Genomic DNA, 20,248 nt, shown 5'->3' on the forward strand with positions numbered 1-20,248 from the left:
GTCTTGTAATCTAGAGACAGGTGTTTTAAAAAGGATATCCATCACACATGACAAACTTCTTGATGCATATCAACCGTCAAAATGCAAGTAAAGAGCACAGTGTTATATTAAGAAGTGACGCAGACAATGCCACTTTTTATTGCTGCTTTGGGAAAGGATTATCCTTCAGGGGACAATAAAAGTCTGAGAAAAGTGGCCACTAACAACCTGTCTGTAAATATGGAGTTATTTAACACTGTGTTTAGCAAAACTAACAGCTTTTAATGACCAAGTTGATCCTTAACAGTTACACCGTATGTCTAGTGTCTATAATAAACTACAAATGCCAGAAAGGCCATGGTTATGCAACCACGGCTGGATTCAGAATCCCTGTGAAGACAGCATCCCATCTACAGCTCCTGAGAGCTTTTTGCATGCCTTTGCTCTTTCTCAGGACAGCAGGAAAGAGGAGCATTACTGATGCTCTGTCCAATGACAGCTCATCTAAATAAGCTTAAGAATTTCCTTTACTCATTGTTTTCTTCACAGTAACTGAGAAATACCACAGATAAAATGGTTGCTGAATCTGGACAACATATGTAATAATCTAGTCAGATTAAATTCAATTTACTTGCAGACAAGAAAGAGTTACTATTCAAATTCAAAGCCTCCCTTTTTGCCTTTGACAAAGCATCCCTAAAGTATTATAAAGCATGCAAGTATAGAGAAAAAAACAAAAATAACCAACTTAGTCCCTGTGATGTATAGTTTTAAGAGAACACGTTCAACCAAATTTCGAGTCCCGTTTGCCTTTTTTTTTTTTCCACAGTATATTTAGGCATCAAGGTAGTTCACTCCAGCACAGCTATTCTATTCAGAAAGAGGTTTGTGATATCCATATAAAATATTCACACAGCTTTCACCAGTTTGATTTCTGCAGTACAATAATGACTGAAGTACACATATTTGAGACAGGAATTTAACCAAACCCAGGATTAGTCAGCATAAATGGAGTTACCATCACCAATGGTAAGAATATGCCTGGCTACCCATGCCCTTTTAGAAATGGTACTCAGAGTTTATACATGCATCCATATCCATGCATGTTAAAAGCAGTAACACTCTAACATTTTGAGACAATCTGTTGAAAGACAGGCTGGAAGTCTTCAGCAAACCATCTGCTCTAGCAACCATTTACATAACGCAGCAATCCTAGCACCTCTCTTCAGACATACGCAACCACAAGTCTCCCATCCCAAAGGATAGTCACAGTATAACACATATAACACATAGACTTTTTAGAGCATAGCTTTGGTTCCTGCTGTTCCTCTCTCTTGCAAATCACTTATGTTTGGAGGAAAATCATGCAATTCCTGGACATCAGGTGGATGGAAATACTAACTATCTCAACCTGTGTTTGCCACAATGGTAGCTCTACATGCATTTTCTGTGACAGCAAAGCTTGCTAGAGAGATTCCTGTCTCCTGATCAGCCCCTGCACACATTCCCACACCTTGATTATACCAGTGCAACCGTCTCTGGGCAATGCTGTAGACAGATATATAAGAAAATGCTGTAAAGGAATATATAAAATGTCTGGATTTAAAATACATATATATATATTTCTTCAAGTGAAGTTTTCTTTTAGCCCAGCACACTTCACAACCAAACCAAAATCCAAAGGCTTCACGAGATCCTTTAGTTATGAAAGCAAGATTCAGATGGAGGATCAGTCTCACATAGTCTTTGTTTGCAAAAGCTGAATTTGAGAAGTTAAAGAGATAACCCAATATGTTTCTTTCCTGCATCATGCACTCGATCTCATGTGCAATGCTGCATTTTCCAGCTTGTTTGTCCCTGAGCAAACCAGTATTTTTAGCTCTTAAAAGTGTCTCCTTTCAGATAGCATTTGCTGCCAGACTGCTTTGATCTTAATGCATATCAAAGGAGTCTAAATTACAAATTCCTAAATAAACTGCTTACATTTAACTATACTCTCTCTTTAAATTTTAATCAGGGTAGAGCACAAAAGGAACAATGTTTCAACTCCTAGCATCCCAGCTGGTTAGGGTATTCCACACACAGCTCATGTCTCCTTTATCAGTCTTTTGCCAGCTGCTGAACTCTAAAATATTATTTGATTCTTGATGATACTTATTTCCATGCCTTTTGCTGTGTTTTTGATTAACAGTCTACAGTGATTTCAACAAATAAAGACTATAAGATGCATTAAAACACACTTTCAACCGTGTGTAAGATTTGAAACCCAAAGTGAGTTTCAAGACACAAAGAATTTGATAACACGAGATATTTTATACACAACGGGAAGCACTTTTCAGTTGAAGCCTTGTTATCCTATAAATCAAAAATTTTCAAGTACAGCTACTATCTAAGAAGTCAAGCAGTGCGAATGAATATTTCAGGATTCTGCTTATTGATATCATTAAATCCAACGTACTTCTACTCTTTAAAGCATGCATGGACATTGTGAACGTTTTAGGATGTTTCTATAACTGATGAACATAGTTTCAGCTGCCTATTTACTCAGGAAGTTAAAGTGTTTTTTCTAATTAACTCAATAGGAAGACAGACAGGTGGCTTATATAACAATATCAATTGAAAAGAATGTGACTAATATGTAATACATATTTCAGGTTAAAAATTGCACTTCAGATAGACAGCTCTTCCCAGCTCTAATAGGGCATCTCAAAATCCCAGTTCAGAAAGGTTTTGGAACTATGAACCCACTACCCTGTCAATATGCAGAAGAGCAGCAGGAGGGGCAAAGACAACACAAGGTCCAAATCCAAACCTCAGTGTGGTGTTTGACTGCAAATAGTCCTGAAAGACACAGTTAACTATAACAAAGCAAATTCTGGTCAAGGCAAAATGTTTTTAACAATCCAGAGGACTTATAGTGGCTTCAACTCTTGTTTCAGGATTTAGAAAAACCAGACTGTAGAGCCCCCTATGACTGTACATAAACAAAACAGATTTAAGTCCCTCTGGCTATGAGACTGAATCCGGTAATGTCAATAGGCATCACGATGAACAGGAATCTTAAGGTTTGTACTGCTCTCCACTTTCTCCCTACCACCAAAAGGAGCAAATGCACTTTAATGTGAACACTGTTCACAGCAATTTCTTAAATTCTACCAGAGCATGCATTAGCATTTTAAAAAGCATCTGTGTGATGAACTGACTGATAAAGCATTTTAGAAAAATGTTTTAAAGTGTTCTCCTTTGCTTTATCTGTACTAGACTACAATTAATAGCAACAGAAAATTACTTTAAAAAGGAGCTATCAATTGTGATGAAATGTAGATCACAAGAGGGCAGCATGAAAGATTGGAGTAAGTGACAGACAGAAGAGAAGACATAGTAATTTCTTATTATTTTTGACAACCAAAGCAGAAGAATCCCAAGGTATTTGTTATCACCACTGAACATCCATATGACACAAAGGCATAACAGCCCACAATTTTCCAGAGAAATCTGCAAGAAATGAGAGTATTAATGGTCTGTGAATGTTGCAAAGGTTATCTCATGATCCAGAAATAGATATTTAAGGACTTAGTTTCCATGTCTTTATTTTTAAAGAAATACTGCAGTTATTGGTCTTTGGTGCAATGAGTTAATACAATAAGGCATATAACACTTTGGCTTACTGGAAATCATGTAAGAGGACAACAGCGTAGTTCAGTTCCTGAAACCTTCTCTATAGTAGGAAGTTTTACCAGCAAAGCCATCCATGCATCAGAAGAAGTTCCTAAGCGTTTATACTCTGAAGCAAATCTGAATGACTCTCAACCTTGTCTTAACAAAGAAAGCTGGCTTCCTAAGAATCAAATATTACCAGACACAAAAGTGGCTCTCAACAGCCATGCAAAGACATCCATGACAGTAAGGAACAACATACCTCCCCTACAACACATGCGATGCCTCATACTGAGAAACATGGCTGATTAAAAGCTTCTTCCTTTTTAAAATCCTCTGTATCTTATGGCCTGAATTTTCTTTCAAATAATTGTGTGGTGGTCAAGTGACTACTGCCTTGAACTCAAGAATACCACATACAGAAAGGAAGCCTCTGCATAACAATTGTAGCTGTAATGTTAATAAGGCTTTTCTGTATCAAGTAGATAATTTGGGCTGTCAGACCATTAAAACATTAAGTGGATGAAAAATAAATTCTTGAGCCTCTTTATATAGTGTATTCCATTTTGAGCATTCCAAGATCTGGAGTGTAGCAGCACGCAAAACTGTGTGTATTCTGACATGGGAAGACCATGGAAAACACAGAGCACAAAGAAGAAAAGGGAACAAGCCACACCATGTCTAGCGAAAAAGAAACAGCAGCATTAAGTCTAGTGTTGTCCTGAGACTTGGATCTACTTTCTTAAGGCCATAATGCACCAGAAACTAAAACATGATGCAAAAAGCCATCAGAACTGAGGTAGAAACACAGGGGCTTGAGTAACAGGAAGGAATCTCCTCAAAATGCAGGTAGGCTGTCAGAGCCCTTCAGTCCCTAACGAAAAGGGCTTTACAAAGGTATTATTTTACAGAACTGTCTACTTTACCAATTTACATGAAATTTATTTTGTTTGCTTTTGTCCTTGTCTTCAACACATTGCTTCTCCCTCTCTGCCTATCAAAATTTAGTGGCCAGCCACACACAGAAGCAAAGGGATTTTTGCATTAAACTAGCTACTTCATTTTAAGGATATGAAACAGCTATATTTTCCTCTGCTGCACAATATAAAGCAACAAAAACCATCCTGAAGAACATAGCTTTACAGAAAACAAACTGCAATCAGATTGCTTCAGCTATTGAAGAACAAAATCACAGATAGATATTAATCTGGGCTTACAATCTTAAAATGGTAGAATGTACATATCCTATATTCAGGAATTGGTTTGTACCGAGTTCCATCACTAACCTACAGAAGAGGTGGCGTCACAGTTGCAGTACAGATGCTAACTGACCTCAGCACATAGACAACTTTTCAGTCACCTACTACAGGGTCCCTGAATCTTTTCAGCAGGCAGCATTTAAGCTTAAGATACCTCTAGGCAGAAATGCTTTGTTTCTCCCTGGTGCTACTGGACCTCCTCACAAAACTCAGCAAAAACTTGAGACCATTGCAGAGAAAAGTCCAGACGCAGAAGAGACATTTACAAGCCTGTTCAGGCATTCCATTTTCTCAGCCTTTTTGGCACCTTGAAAGTGAACGTACACTGAAAGATTGTGACAGCCTACAAGAAATTTAGGAGGTTGTACAACATCATCCTGAAACTGTGCTGTTAAACTGTCATAAACCATAGTGGCTGTGAGCCTGTCCATACTATTATATAGCCCAAGGTGAGAAAAATAAGACATTGTAATATTTTTCTTCAGGTGCCTACTAACTCATCTGAAAAATACCTAATAATGGCTCTCTATTTAAGAGTGACTTGCATTACTGAATTTTCACGTGCAGGCATAAGGTTGCTGAACAGATTGAAGGAAAAAGGAAACCTGGAAAAAAATAATCTTGCATTGCTGACTATGCAAATATTATAAGTCTTCCCCAGTTATCATGATCAGCAAGTCAAGACCAGTAAGCCAAACACATCTGCATAACCAGGAGGAGGTACCTCCTGATAAAATTCAGAGATAAGGAACAAGCATAACATAGGATTTGCACGTGTCCCCCATAGGTCACCTATTCTGCAGTTAGCAGAACACGCTGCAACATACTCAATTACTTTATGACAACAGTTTCTTGCATGTAATCCTCTACAACAGGTTATGTTTCATTATTCTGCAGTTCCATATGGCAAGAGCCCACACCAAACCTCTTAAAAACAACTAATAGGGATTTGGAGCTTCTCACTCTGACAGTAAAAGGCCATCACCGATGACATACACATAGCTTTAACATTTTGCCTATCCACAGCGTTAACAGGGCAAGTGTAGGGTCCTGCACCTAGGGAGGAATAACCCCATGCACCAGTACAGGTTAGGGGCTGACCTACTGGAAAGCAGCTTTACAGAGAGTTACTTGGAGTCCTGGTGGACAAGTTGACCAACACCTGGACGTGTTCCTGTGCAACCTGCTCTAGGTGACCCTGCTCTGGCAGGGGGGTTGGACTAGATGATCTCCGAAGGTCCCTTCCAACCCTTACCATTCTGTGATTACCTTTGAGAAGCAAGGAAAGGGGAAAGTGGAATACAGAGATTCAGAACCTGGTAGTTCTTAGGGTAAGACAACCTTTACTATCACAAGTCTCTGAAAGGCATGACATATTCCTTGTATATCCTTGTAGCACTATTGTATACCATAAACACTCTTCCACAAGGTAGCACAACAGATAGCTATGCTCATGATTCAAGAATACCATGCATCTTTTGACCTGGAAGGGCATCCAAATATGAACAAATGTTACTTAATTGGCAGATGGATACTGGCAAAACTCTTGCTAATAAAGCTGCATAGCACTGGCATAGCCCGCATTTCAATTTGAAATCACAATAATGAAGTCACATCACTCTGCTGGTATTCTAAATCACCTTCCACCCTTGTCTTCAGTTCTATCTGCTCACTCTCACATGGATATACTCACTGATCGATCACACAAAACCATGAAGGACCAGATACAATCTCCCTGAAATACCAAAATACTGGAGTACCACTTTCTTCCCAGATAAAGACTAGAGATACTGTAAAACCGTGATTTTTCAGTTTTACTACAGATCACTTGGAGACAATGTAGAATCTTTTCCTAAAAGTGTAAAAACTTCAAGAGGATTCAAATTCCTTCCACATATAATGAAATTACATTCTCATTTTCCAAATGGGTTTTGTTTTTTCAATAAATACAATCTTAGGAAGTAAATCTCTCTCTGCTATAAACAGTGAAAGATAAGAACTGCTTACTGCTGTCGAGCCAGAAGAGCATACAAATGGTTATATCCATCAGATTCAAATCATTGCACAAATAAACAGAATCATTAACAATTCTAAATATTATCCTCTTATGAAATGTATTTTCTGTACATACGAACTACAAAGTCAAAATAAATAATTTTAAAACCCCACAGCCCTATTACAGATATAATTCCTTCCTGTAGCTCTGTTTTTCTTACTTAAAGAATAACTACTATCTATCATAGCTGAAATTGTGCCCAGAGGCTCAGAAGTTCTTTTATATGCTACCTTTATGACATCCTTTTCAATCCTTGGCAACAAGTCATTAAACTCCACAACTGTTCCTGGAAGTTCTTACCAGACATTTTGGGTTAACACCACAATAGAAGGTCCCTTTGCAAGTTACTTCAACATCAAAAGTTATGAGATATATATGAACGCACATAGTTACTAAGACTATTCAGTGCAACATGCATGAAGACATGACTACCAATCAAACTCGAATAATTTCTTATTCATTTAGGCTGCATAGCTATACACAAAGCTTTGAATTTATTGTGTATCAGACAAGAAAGTATCTCATCTGGAACCTGCCACCTAAATAGGAATACTCACCCTGCTGCAACTGCAGGAGGGATGACCAGTACGAGTTTAAGTTGTGCTTCATGCAGAGCTTCAGAAAGGTGAGTGAGCAAGTGAATCAACTCCCTGAAATATAAATATATCATTAGAGGGAAAGGCAGTAAAACCGGCACTACATATTGGCAATAGCAAGTTAACAAGTAACTATAGAAATAATTGAAAACATGCAGCTGGCAAGAGAGCCAAACACATTTTGTAGTGAATGATCATACCAGAAAAAAAATATTAGGAAGATTGATTAGAGGTTTACCCTCTTCCAGGACTAAGAACACTGAACTGCTGGAGACAGTCTTAGTTCTACTGGAACGGGTGATCACCTTGGGGCTAAAATGTTTCCGAGTTTTATTTTAATCTAATTATGCACTGTTAGCATGTAAAACCAACATACCTTATCAGAGCAAGTAACCTCTTGAGGTCATATTCAGTAAAAAGAATTAAATCAATAGAAGAATCAGTAACAGTTCTAAAACAAGCCGCTATTGAATAGATTCAAGTTGTCACTCTATTACTACACATGAGGTCTAAGAATTTGTAAAGATGCTTTCACAGCAAGACATGCAATCTTCAAAGGATATTTCTGAAGCTGTATTTAGAAGCATTTCTGATGCTTTTTTCTGTATAAATAATCCTTTTGTTTCAATACATTACTGTATAACTACAAAATAAATGTTTGACAATGTCATATTTGAAGTATCACCTTCCATATGCATCATTTAAAGTCTTTCACAAAAGCTGATTTTCATATCCATATTCTAAACATTTCAATAGGAAAATAAACTCAAAAATTCTCACTTAAACTGTTTTTAGTCTTCCTGATTTGAAGGGTGATGTTAACAGAAAATCCTTCAGAGACAGACTGCAGAAACAAAAAAGTTTAATGGCTATTGTTATCTTAAGAGGAGTCCAATATTACCTTCAATTTGCACTATAAATATGGCCCTTCTGTGTGCCTTCCGTAAGTCATTTGCTTTTTCAGAACAAAGTCAACTTTGATATTTATCCACTGGCAGGGTGGATCCACAAAGGGAGTCAGACATGATACTAGCACAGAATTTTAGATCTGTTCAGAACTATGCTTAAACCTGAACCGAGCAGAAAGCAACTTCGCAACCCATTCCAGTAGGCTTTAAGTGCTAAAAGCATGAACGTCAGGATATACATAAGCAATCACCCAAGTTGTTTGCTCCACTTAAAATGAATTAGACCTGAACTCTCATAAACAAATTTTGGTACTGTTGTGCCTTTCAAGGCAGTATTATCCTAGAGATATTTTTCTGAAATCATTGATCTTCCAACATAGTTATCCATCACAGTAATGATGCTTGACTTTGACAACGTAGAGACTATCCAAAGGTAACCAAGAATTTTAATTTTCCTTGAAATGGTTTGATGTTTCATGAAAACTTCTTAAGGACGCTACAAAAGCCATTACTCTCAAAATCCTGGCAAACAAACAAAGTTTTATCACTTTCCCAATACCATCAGTATTTTGTGCTTACAATTTGAGAGCTGGCTGTGCTGAACAGCTCTTGACAATGAACTGTCACACTGCCACCTCTATTTCTCTTTTGGGGGGAGACAAAAGATTACAGGAATCAGCTTTTGGTCTATCTGCAGCATGTGTTTCTACCATTCTTGCTCTGGGAAAGTAACATCTTTCCCTCCCATTTCCTTATCATATGCATTCCATGTTAAGAGTGGCATGATTCAGACAAATCAATTATAGCAAAAAAGAATCCTTTTCCATAGGAACGCATTAAAAAATTACAACACTAAACTAAACAGACATTTATTGATTCCAACATAGACATCACAGCTCCCACACGACATAATCTTATCAAAAACTATAATCAGTATTAAAACGAGCTAAGCCTTCTTTCCCAATGATTCTTCTTTCTCATGGCTAAGTGACCTTTATAATTAATTATGTCCAAACTGCAGTGTGAGTGCACCCTTTATTAGATGTCAGAGATCCTGCATATAAGACAAATTTGACCAAAGAATCAATTCCTCTGGCACTGAGATTATTCTACACTGTTCATCAGCAGGGATCTCTCTTCTCTGACAGCCTGCCTTTGCTACCTGTAGGAACTTGAGGAACCTGTAGAGAGACCTCTACACCACGCAAAACATTTGCTGACTTTAAATTTAATTATTTATAAGGTGAGGAGACAGAAGGAGAGGCCGAATAGGACAAAAGAACCTAACATAGGTGCAAAGCAAGATAACATCTTTTTCATTTAGAAACAAGGCTAACACCCTCGCTCCCACTCTGCATCTTCACGTATCTGCCTCAGCTCCTAGAATTTTGCTATCCAGATAGCAATGCTTTGAAGCATAAGAAGAAAAACAATTGGAATTATTTTGAACAAGATGCAGAGAAAAAATAATAAATCAAGTGAATATTAAATTCAAGGTTTCCCGCTTTCTTGGCAATGTCAGACACTGGTGGTCAGCCAGCAGAGGAAAAAAATGTATCCACGAAGCAGTGACAGACCCACAGAAACAGTGACTACACAAAAGCAGTCGTATTTTAAAACTAGAGAGGCACACAGCACAGAACCACAACCTACAACTGTAAATGAAGGACAGAGATTTGTGGCCTGATAAAGGGGCAGGAGTGCAGTTTGGATTGCTGGTTTTATTTTGTAGGTAGCAGACAGGACTCGAACTAAAACCAGACTCCATCAAAACAGCCACTTCTCCCACCACCAAATCTTTGCAGTATAGCTGTGGCCAAAAAAATAATTAGCTTCAACTTCAAGGAGAACAGAAAGAAAAGGGGTAGCTGGACAATTGCATATTCTTACTCAAGAAACCCAGATTAACATCTGCTCACTAACCTGTCAAACCAGGTCTCTGGGCCCTGAAAAATTTTTAGCAAATCAGACAGGATTAATGGTTAAAGACTTAATTTAGGTTCCCTTCCATTTTTCAGCCAAGAAAGATTATGTAAATCAAATGTACACTCTCCCCCTCTCCCCCAAACAGCAATAGCAGAATGTTCATTTATTGTGTGCTATAAATTAAAACTTTACTGTGTCGCTACAGTGCTTTCCAGCGTTTTAAACACAATATTCTCCCATATTACCAATGGTAATTTTGAAAGAAAAGCTACTGACATTTTAAACATTATAATGAGGTGCAGGAAAGTAGGAATAGAATCAGTCTTCCTGAAAAGGTTTCATTAAATATTTACCAGAGACTTCACCATTGTCAAATTTAACTTCAGAGTAGCTACTAAAACATTGGCAGCTGTAAGACTCTATCTTGAGCTAATTAAGGTCTACTTCATTCCTACTATTTCATGCCTTCTGTTATTGCTACTATTTGGTAGGTGAATTTTCCAAGTGTTCATGATTTCAAAGTATCTTGTTCCCTATAAAGTATGCAGACCTTCAAATCTTCATCACCTAAAGTTTGAGGGAATCTTATTTTTTCAGAAGTCCTTTTTTCTGGCATTGCTGGTCTATTGTGTTTGGGACACCTTGTACTACAGTTTACTTCAGTGCACAAGAGTGGGCTGCAGGTGTATTTGAAAAGCCTTGCAGAAGACACATAAGGCAGTTACAGCCTTCCCTTCAGTTACATGACCCTTCATAACTCTGCAACTTTCCAACTTCAGCCACTTTTCTGCACAAGTTGGTATTCAGTACTCCCTAAAATTTATGCTTTGTCGAGAAAATTGGACAGAATAAAGCTGTCTGCTTCAAGAAGAAATTGCCCTTTTGTGCCATTTCATTGCCTAGTTAATACCAAGAAGCTGGAGTGAATTATGGCAAATCTTTGATTAATAGATTAATTTTTCAGGGACTAACATGAAGGATAGAACTGCCAGAAAAGACTTTTGCTCCTATACTCCCACCAACATTAATAAGATGCCTGAAGGTCATCTTCTGCATGATACCAAGTGCCTGCAGCATGTGATGACAAAAAAAAAAAAACAACCAAAAAACCACCGCGTTTTTCAGATCGATTCTATGTGATGGCAGTGCCATCTGTCAGCTAATGCCAGACTGATCAGAGTAAAATGTGCACTTTTATGTACGCTGTGAGATTCTGATGGGTACGTTCATGTCTTTTTCACAACGTGACCCAGGTCTCCAGAGAAAAAAAACACTCAATAAACCCACAAGTGAGATTAAAAAGAGAGACACCATCCTGTCTAGCTATTAACTACATAAGCAGGAGAACTTTTGCTTGCTTGCTCAATTATCTCAATATTTCTGCCATGTACATTTCTAATCTTAAATGCCACAGGATTAATAATTTGGAATATTTTATTGCAAAATTAGTCAATAAAGTTTTACCTCAAAGACAGTTATTTAATTAAGAAACAGGTTTAAACTATAAAGAAGCAGCAAAACACATTAGAATTGAGGTTTCATCTGCATAGGAAACCTTGGTTGATTTAGATTTTTGTTAGGAGCCTAATTTAGTATGTTTTAGAATAAAAGATGGGAAACTGAATACTTTTTCACTGTGCAATGATTGCCAGCATGAGAGGAGACAGCATCAGTTAGGTGCAGTCTTTCACCTCACATTAAATTTGACCTCACTGACATCTGTATATCCGTAATTCTATTCCCAGAAATCATAGGAACGAATTACGTACCAGTACTATAGAGGGTACTGTATTAGAGGTCTACAGGAGCCTGAACTGGTCATTATAAACCGCCTAAAACTTAGGTCCACAGCCACATACCAAGACAATTCAGGCTCTTCAGATAGAGCAGGTGGTATTTTGGCATCTAAATATAAGAACCTAATGCCACTTTATATATCCAAAGGTATACAACGCATGCACACAGGATTGCTGCGTAAGACTCAAGGCATCTAGGACCCTACATGAACAGCCAGAGACCAGGCTGCTTAGGATATCTAACATGAAACCAGGCTACTGTATTTAGGCACATAATTCTCTTATATAAAACTTAGACTGTTGATAAAATCAACATTTAAATGAATATGCAAGAGAAAGCAGCACAAAGGATTGATATAATTTAAGATAATAATATAATTTAAAACTTCAGTCTACTGAGCATTACAGAGCAATTCAAACCCCAAACCAGAATGATTAGAAATTTTTTTTTGTTCTTGAACACAAACAAGACCAGATTACTCTAGTTCTGCTTAAGATGACGTAAAACTGGGTGAGCCTGAAACCACAGAATTTCATGTCTTAGTGGATGCCAGCAACATAACATCTTAGCAGCATTTCACTTCATCTGTAATGCCAGCTAGGATAAACAGGAAACTGAAGGGTCTCTTTAGGTAACTCCTCAGGCCTTGCAGGAAGACTTTTCATTCATTTCTAATGTTGAAGTGAGTACCCAAAAAGACATGATTTTCTAAAAGGATGCATAGGGCTGACAGAGAAGTGTCTAAACTTGCCTCATTTTAAAAATACTCAGTGATCACAGGTTCTTAAAGAAGCCAGTGACAGGATTTATGGGTTACAGAAGCTTTGCACAGAGCTAACAGTGTTACCCTGTTATAAGTATCTCCATACAAAATGTAATTGTCAAAAGGTCTTTAGACAGTTCAGTGTTTCAAGGCCCAACATCAAGACAATGGGGAGAGCCTGTGTTACGAAGATGTCATCATGCCTCTCTAATCCAAACAAAATTCATGTTCAGCTATTGAAAAAAAAAATAAAAATCTCATGGGCACACTTGCTCAGCTGAGGTCTACCAAGAAGAGAGCGTCAGCTGCAATTAATCCAGCTTCCTGATATATGTAGTGCTTAAAACAAAACCCAATTTATTAGTGAGTTAGGACACTAATTTGGAAGTTTTCAGATTCTTTTGCAGATTCACCTGCCTCAAGAAATATTGGGGCACCCTGCTAAAAAGTATCTCTTATGAGAGTGGGCATATCAAGCACAAACGTTTCATAAGCAAATCTCATTCTTTGACCATTTTAAGTCGGATAAAGAAACTTGTGCTATACTAAGTGCTCCTGCACCACTGAGGCAGTGCACTGGGTGAGATCATGGGTCTTTTCCATAACACTACTAAAAAAATAACAGGAATCATTTCCACAGCTTTCCCCTCAACACAGATACATGAAAGGATGCACTAGAATAATTGAGTGCCATTTTATTATTTATTAATTTAATAGCTAGCTATCCGCTTACTTCAGGTTTTGAAAAATGAAACCCATAATGATTCTAAGTGAAATACGTTTCACTTAGATCCACACCACCGCTCTGTCATTTCATAAGGCAAGCTGACAGCTGCAGCATATCCCCAGATATTTTTATGCACCCGGGTGGCATCTCAATAACATGTTGCTAACCGCTTATGTGAGACTATTCCTTGCATTTCAGAAAAAAAAAACCTGTTTTTTTATTTTCTTTTTAAACGAAAACATGTTCACGCTAAATAATAGGAATAAAATGTATTAGCTAAGCAGGTCTCCTTGTACTGTCAGACAGCTCTGAAAATAATTTGAAGGCAGACTGTGAGCATCATTATGACCTTTTGTTCCTTTACCTAGAAGTAGGTTAAGCTACTTTCAGGTGTTTGACCTTCAAGGATCTGAATCAGGAAAACCTACACTATGTACTAACACTTCATACAGACGCTTTATATGGAGCATACACAATTGCTTTTCTATGAATGCTTCACATCTCCGAAGGGTTAAGAGTCATCTCTGTGTTGACAACTACCTATCAACTGACCCCCACCCTTCCAAGGCTAAGAACATGCTTTACTACTGATGTTTGTCACTTTCGAGACATAACCTGACAAGGAAGATCAGTGATGAATCATGTTACAATACTGCCACTCTGTGGGCTAAAGAGGTCATGGGCTGCTCCAATTTTCTGGCAGGGACAAGCGAAGCACAAGACCATCCACGCTTACCCATCTATCACGAATAACTGCTCTGCTATTCCAAAGGAAATTAAGAGATCCCAAAGTAACAGCACTCAATGTGCAATAAAAATACAGGCTTGCCAAGGTGCTAAGTTCACTCAATTCTGCCCCTTGAGGTCTGTTCAAAGCATCTGTTCACTCCAAAAAGCATTGATAGGGAAAACCCCTGGGGCACTGGATACCGAAGCCATCCAGTTTTAGAGCAAGTGATAGACAAACTGACGTAATCTCAAAATGAAGACACTGGTTGCATAACTTACAAGCATCATGAGACAAAATTTTAATGTAATGATGCACTTCTTCAACTTTCACAAAACAACTGTTATTACACACAAGCCTAGCTTCAGCTTGCTGCCTAGATTAGCCTTATTCTGAAAGCGCAACATGAGACATTTTGCAACTTAACCATCCTAACCATTTCTAGGGGAGTGACAATAAAAGGAGGGGAAAAAAACCACACAGATGAGTTTACAATGAAGCTCTTAAATCAAAACTGGTCTTGAAGAGGAGGAAAACGTACAGTACATAACTTCTGTTTCTATTCATGTTTTTCTGCCAAACATCATTCACATTTTCAGTTAGGATAATCCTGAAGTCTTGTTCACAGGTGGCCACATATGATCAAACACTACTGACTCAGAGCAAGGGAGGCAGTTGCCTTTCTACTCAATGAGAATAACCTTTTCCTTCTCTGAAGTTATGGAAAATGCTTCCCACTCCTGTCTATCAATAACAGACAGACAGTGAATGTTTAAGTGGTGCTTCTATTACTTCACCTAAATAACACTCAGATACTGAAGGCTAGAGCAACTACACAGCAGTACCTCCTCCAGCACAAATAGATCTTATCACACAAGATAGGACAAGCAACGCTGTTTTGAACCAGCGTCACTCCTGGCAAAGCATAACATTTTTACCATGCCACAAGTAAACTCACCTTGGAGCTAATAGAAAAGTATGTTTTGTTCACGTGCATCATGTGCAATACAGCACTTTGATGCTACTGTGCTTAAACTGGTCTTCAGTGAGCCTTAAAATTACAGTAATACAGTCTGCCTTACATTTGTGTAAGTTAACTAAGAGAAAAAGCATCAATTTTACTGAAATACAGTAAGCACAGCAGATAAACTGATCACCACATCCAACTTCTGGCTGTCAGTTACTAATTTTTTATATCACCTTGTCGGCTGTCTTATTAAGATATTGCAATAGGTTCAGAGCTCAGTATAGAGATCGAATCTTAGGAACAATCTGGCAAATTACCTAATTATGCACAAGAACATCTATCATAAGGATTATTTATTCCAGTAAAAATGGTGGAGCCCCTGACAAGGCTACAAGTATTCTGCAGTTTGAATTCTTTGTTCCCAACTGTTGATTTTAAAGGGAAAATATAGGACTCCATTAAGAGCACATTCAGTTCTAGAAGTAACTATTATATGCCATCAGTCAATAACATTTGCCCTAAACAGAATAACCTGAAGTAACCATTTTTGAAAGTTGAAAGTCTTCCATAATGAAGTGTTCATTCTGTGGGGCTTTCTTTTAAGCTATTTTTCCCTCAGACATTTTAGGCAATAGAGAGATGGTAGGAATATTGTGCTTTAGGAAATGGATGCCTGAATTTTCTGAGGGAACTAACACAAAATCTTCAGATTGCTGCACTGAATCATTCATTTCACTACACCTTCTGTTCCATCTTTTCCTCCCGAAGCAGCAGTTTGAAACTTGCCTTACCTTGACTTTGTCCAAGATGTTAAGACAGCCAAGGGGCTTTTACTCAACAAAAATGGATTAGAACATGTCAGGAAACAGCTTAATATGGATAAGCCCTTTAGTCTTAGCAGCTACAATAAATTACAACTCACTCAAACTTCATAGTGGAGCTACCAAAAGATAGATCAACTACTCCAAAGTTTAAAACATACTGTGCTTGCAAGAACTGGAAGGCAGTTTCTCCCTAGATTTGCTTCAGGTTGGGGATTTTGGTTTTAGTTTCAGTATGTCTAAAAGATGTCTAAAAGGTTTGGAAAGTTTCCTAATCGACTCATATGTGGTAGTCTTGAAAGCATCCCATGATTCCAAGTTTCACCCAGTAACCCAAACCAATCAATGTTAAAATAAAGGCCAGGGACAATATCTGAGTAAGCATGCAATTGAGGTACTCTCTTCACCCTTGTATTGTACAAGGTAACATCTTGCAGAACTCAGGTATGAAAGGCTAACGTGGTCTGCTAGGTCCATTATGAAGATTATTATGTAATCTGAGCTCATGTAGAGTTCTCAAAGAGAACTCATAGAGAGCTCATTCTACTTCATTCTATGATAAGTCAAATAATCTTCAATTGTCCTAGAAAGTGCATTTACTTATAATGACAAATTCTAATCAACATGGGCAAATCAAAAAGATGCTTTGAAGGAGCCGATTTTTAGGAATTGCATTCTAGAGACTTATACTCACGTTTGCTTTTGATTTCCCAGCTGACTCCAAACTTCAATTACAAAACCATCGAAATTTTCATTCTAAACAAAGGGAATTGACGACAATATACAGTTAATCACCACGCTTCTTCATTAGGTTTCTATCACAGATGATAGTACAGTATCAAAGCACACAATTACTCAAGTTTTACTTGTACTATTACAGATTGAACATGCTTTGTATTCTTTTACCAGCTTAGTCTTTAACGTAGCATTTCATGAAGAAGTCAATGAGAAGCCCAAATTATTTAACAAACATGCAAAAGATGAAAATCTTATAGTGAGTCATGGAGTTATCCATGACTTCTACTCTTACAGGATAAACTAGTATTGGATTGGGAAAATTCAGCCATTAATGAAAGGCGGTTGTTAGGCAAATCATTCAACACACATTTACGTGTATATTGGGAAAAAACTCATGAGAGTCTAAAGATGTAAATGCTAACTTGGCATAGGCATGATTCCAAACATCTCCCACAATTAATCTCACTAGTGATAATTTATGTTCAGCATGATTAAGGGTACTGTTGTACTTGAGTATCCTCTCCTTAAGAGGCCAACTGTTACTGAAGACCTAAAATTGATGTACCAGTTACAAATTTTAAGAAACTATTCAGTTTACCTCTACATCCATCTTCCTCTAGAGGACATTAAGATTTCTTTACATTTTGTAGCAAGTGAGAAAGCTTATTCTGACAGTAATTAAGCAGGCTGTCATGAATAAACCACTGAAGCTGAATGTCTTCTGGGGGCAACTTGTCTAGTCCTACACATGCTCTAAGCTCTAAAGCCATTAGCTAAAGGGCTGCCCAGAAAACCTTAGCAAACTGTAGCCATTCCTTAAGGGAAATCATCTTCTCCTCTACCCAGCCTCTTAACATTTTTAGAAAAGTAGTTTATCAGATCTGAGCAAAACTGTACAGTAACAGATATCCAGTGAGTATTGGTATTAAAAGTGGCTCATGAGCTCTAGCACGCTAAGCCTGAAAGTACTCTGGTAACACAGAAAAAGGACTCGTTGCACTCATCACCCTTTTTCTGCCTATCAAAAAATGCCACTAACCAGTATAGTCCCTGCTAATAGATTTATTTTTATAATAGAAATCAAAAAGAAAGCAGTCTGCTCACTAGGCAGCCTCCATGAGAAGCTTATCAGGTATCCACCATTGCCTATGTAACATTCAGCCTGTCAGCTGTTTGGAAGAGGTTTTATCAATCACATTTTGTAGCAGGCAGAAGTCACCAGTGCAGCTGCCAACAATAACTTAACAAGGCTATGTTGATCAGACTTATGTATTCTCACTTTAGACTTGCAGTTAACTGCACTTAAGTGTTGCTATACTTCATATTTACAGGAACTGGACACATACTAGGACACGCTCTTAAGAATCCTGCCTCATTATTTTCTGGAGCAGAATTTTATTTTGTACAATAAAAAACTACTGGAAATGAGAAAATATCCATTACAAAAGGAATCAAATATAATCTCACACTATTTTATAAGCATTAGCAAAAACTCCTTTTACCTTCGCTAGCAGAACCATGTTGTTGGAAAGTTCCTCTATTTCATCCTCACTGCCAAAAACACTGTCGAAGTCCTGGTAAGTCCATCCATCAAACAAAATTCGAGGCACTATCAAGCAAAGTCATCGATCAGTACTGAAAATTAAGAATTTATTATCTACACTGGAATATTTCTGCAGAAACAGAATACACTAGATACAAGCAGAGATGCCACTAAACAACATATCCCATGGCTGAGATCATTACTCTTTTTATCTGACCAACTTTAGTATCACAGATAAATTGACACTGTAGAACATTCTTCTTCATTTTATCTCTAGTTAAAGGTCAGCACCGATGCAACTTTTAAGAAAAGATACCTTCACTTGATTGAACTATCTTAATTGAACTATCACTTAGAGCCACAAGTAGAGTCTTAAAAGAAAACCAACAAGAAACAGTAATCTTTCTGTAAGCTGTGCTTATCTTCTACCACAAGAACAAGATAGAAAAGTTTACCTCAAAGTCTAATTTTCTCTTTTGTACACAGCCCTATATTACTCCACTCTTCTTCTCATGTCAAGACCCTATTTTGGAAAACATGGGTACTTGAGGTAACGTAATTTCTTTTTCTAACAACACACTTAAAACATTAAAAAAATAGTCAGACAAGAGTCAGGAAAACTGCTGTTGGAACAGTTGACAATCGCACACTGGAAAAGCCAGCAACTCATACAGAGTTATGTCTAAGCCCTTTCTAACCACCAAGGACGTAAAAGAGTATTTTAGAAGAGTTTAGAGAGATTGCAAAGGCTTTATAATCTGGCAGCTGAAGTAATTTAAAATATCTGACTGAGTATTCAATTTTTCTACTGCATTTCATGTTTCATGCTCCCTTCTAAATCAAGAAGGGTTTCACAGTTCCACAGAATTCTTGCTATAGACAAATCTAAGTAGTCCAGCACAGTGTTATCTCTATAGCAATGTTTGCAATTTTCCCTAGAGACAAACACTGCGGCACATCCCTTGAGTTCCCAGCTTCAAGGGGAGAAGAGACAAAGGAGGACTTTTCTACTATCATGCAGGAAAGTCTGACTCAGATTTTGATTTTTTTTTCCATTTTAACTAGCAGAACCCCTGAGAACTGAGTCTGAAAACTGCTCCCCCAGGTGTGTTCTATACTTAGTGCTGTATACAAAGTACGCCTCCAGAGAGGGCCCTGTGAACCAGGATTTATTCAGAGACAGCAGGTTTAGACAAAACAGTGGGGCACCAACAGAATCAACACTTCAGTTATTTAGCTATCTATAGTTAACTGCTTTTATTTTAATTCTCAGACTTCCTCCTTCATACAACTATGCCAACGTAACCTCCCTTTCTCCCATATACACCTGGAACAAAGCCATCTTTTGCTCGGGTAGCAGTTATAGAAGATGAAAAACAAACATAAAACAGAGGCTCACCTATTTTGATGTTTTTGGAGGTTTTTCTGACATCGTTCATCCAGCCTGTCAAACAGTACCAAGTAAGAGAACAAATATTAAAATATAAATGATGTTGACGACAACATACTTTCAATCATTCTTCAAATAACATACGCAGTTTCATTTTATCTGTCTTCCTGCCACAGACTACTAGTTCATAACCAACACAGACAAAACATCCTCTGATGCACAGAATTTGAAGCTATTCACCTCCACCACAGCGTAACTAGCATTTACTACAATCTTACAATAGTCCCTACCCAACCCCTCCCCGCAGCTTACAGTTCTGCCTCTTCATGAAAACTATCTTACTGCCTACTCAGAGCAACACACTTCTGTAGTAACCAAGCACCACTTAGGAAGA

At 37.8% G+C, this 20,248-nt stretch overlaps 1 protein-coding gene across 8 annotated transcripts in view; it reads right to left on the reverse strand.

Annotated features, from left to right (window-relative positions):
• CHID1 (chitinase domain containing 1) overlaps positions 1-20,248 on the reverse strand; it is a 137,890-nt gene that overhangs the window by 110,646 nt on the left and 6,996 nt on the right. For all 8 annotated transcript variants that reach the window (XM_074585620.1, XM_074585626.1, XM_074585619.1 and 5 more), the window contains 4 exons: positions 19,864-19,908; positions 18,424-18,530; positions 16,878-16,939; positions 7,509-7,601 (listed from right to left, as the gene is read on the reverse strand). In XM_074585620.1, coding sequence (XP_074441721.1) covers positions 7,509-7,601; positions 16,878-16,939; positions 18,424-18,530; positions 19,864-19,908 — 307 coding nt within the window. The remainder of the gene's footprint in view (positions 1-7,508; positions 7,602-16,877; positions 16,940-18,423; positions 18,531-19,863; positions 19,909-20,248) is intronic.

The sequence above is a fragment of the Larus michahellis genome, chromosome 4 (genome assembly GCF_964199755.1).
Source record: "Larus michahellis chromosome 4, bLarMic1.1, whole genome shotgun sequence".
Classification (NCBI taxonomy): domain Eukaryota; kingdom Metazoa; phylum Chordata; class Aves; order Charadriiformes; family Laridae; genus Larus; species Larus michahellis.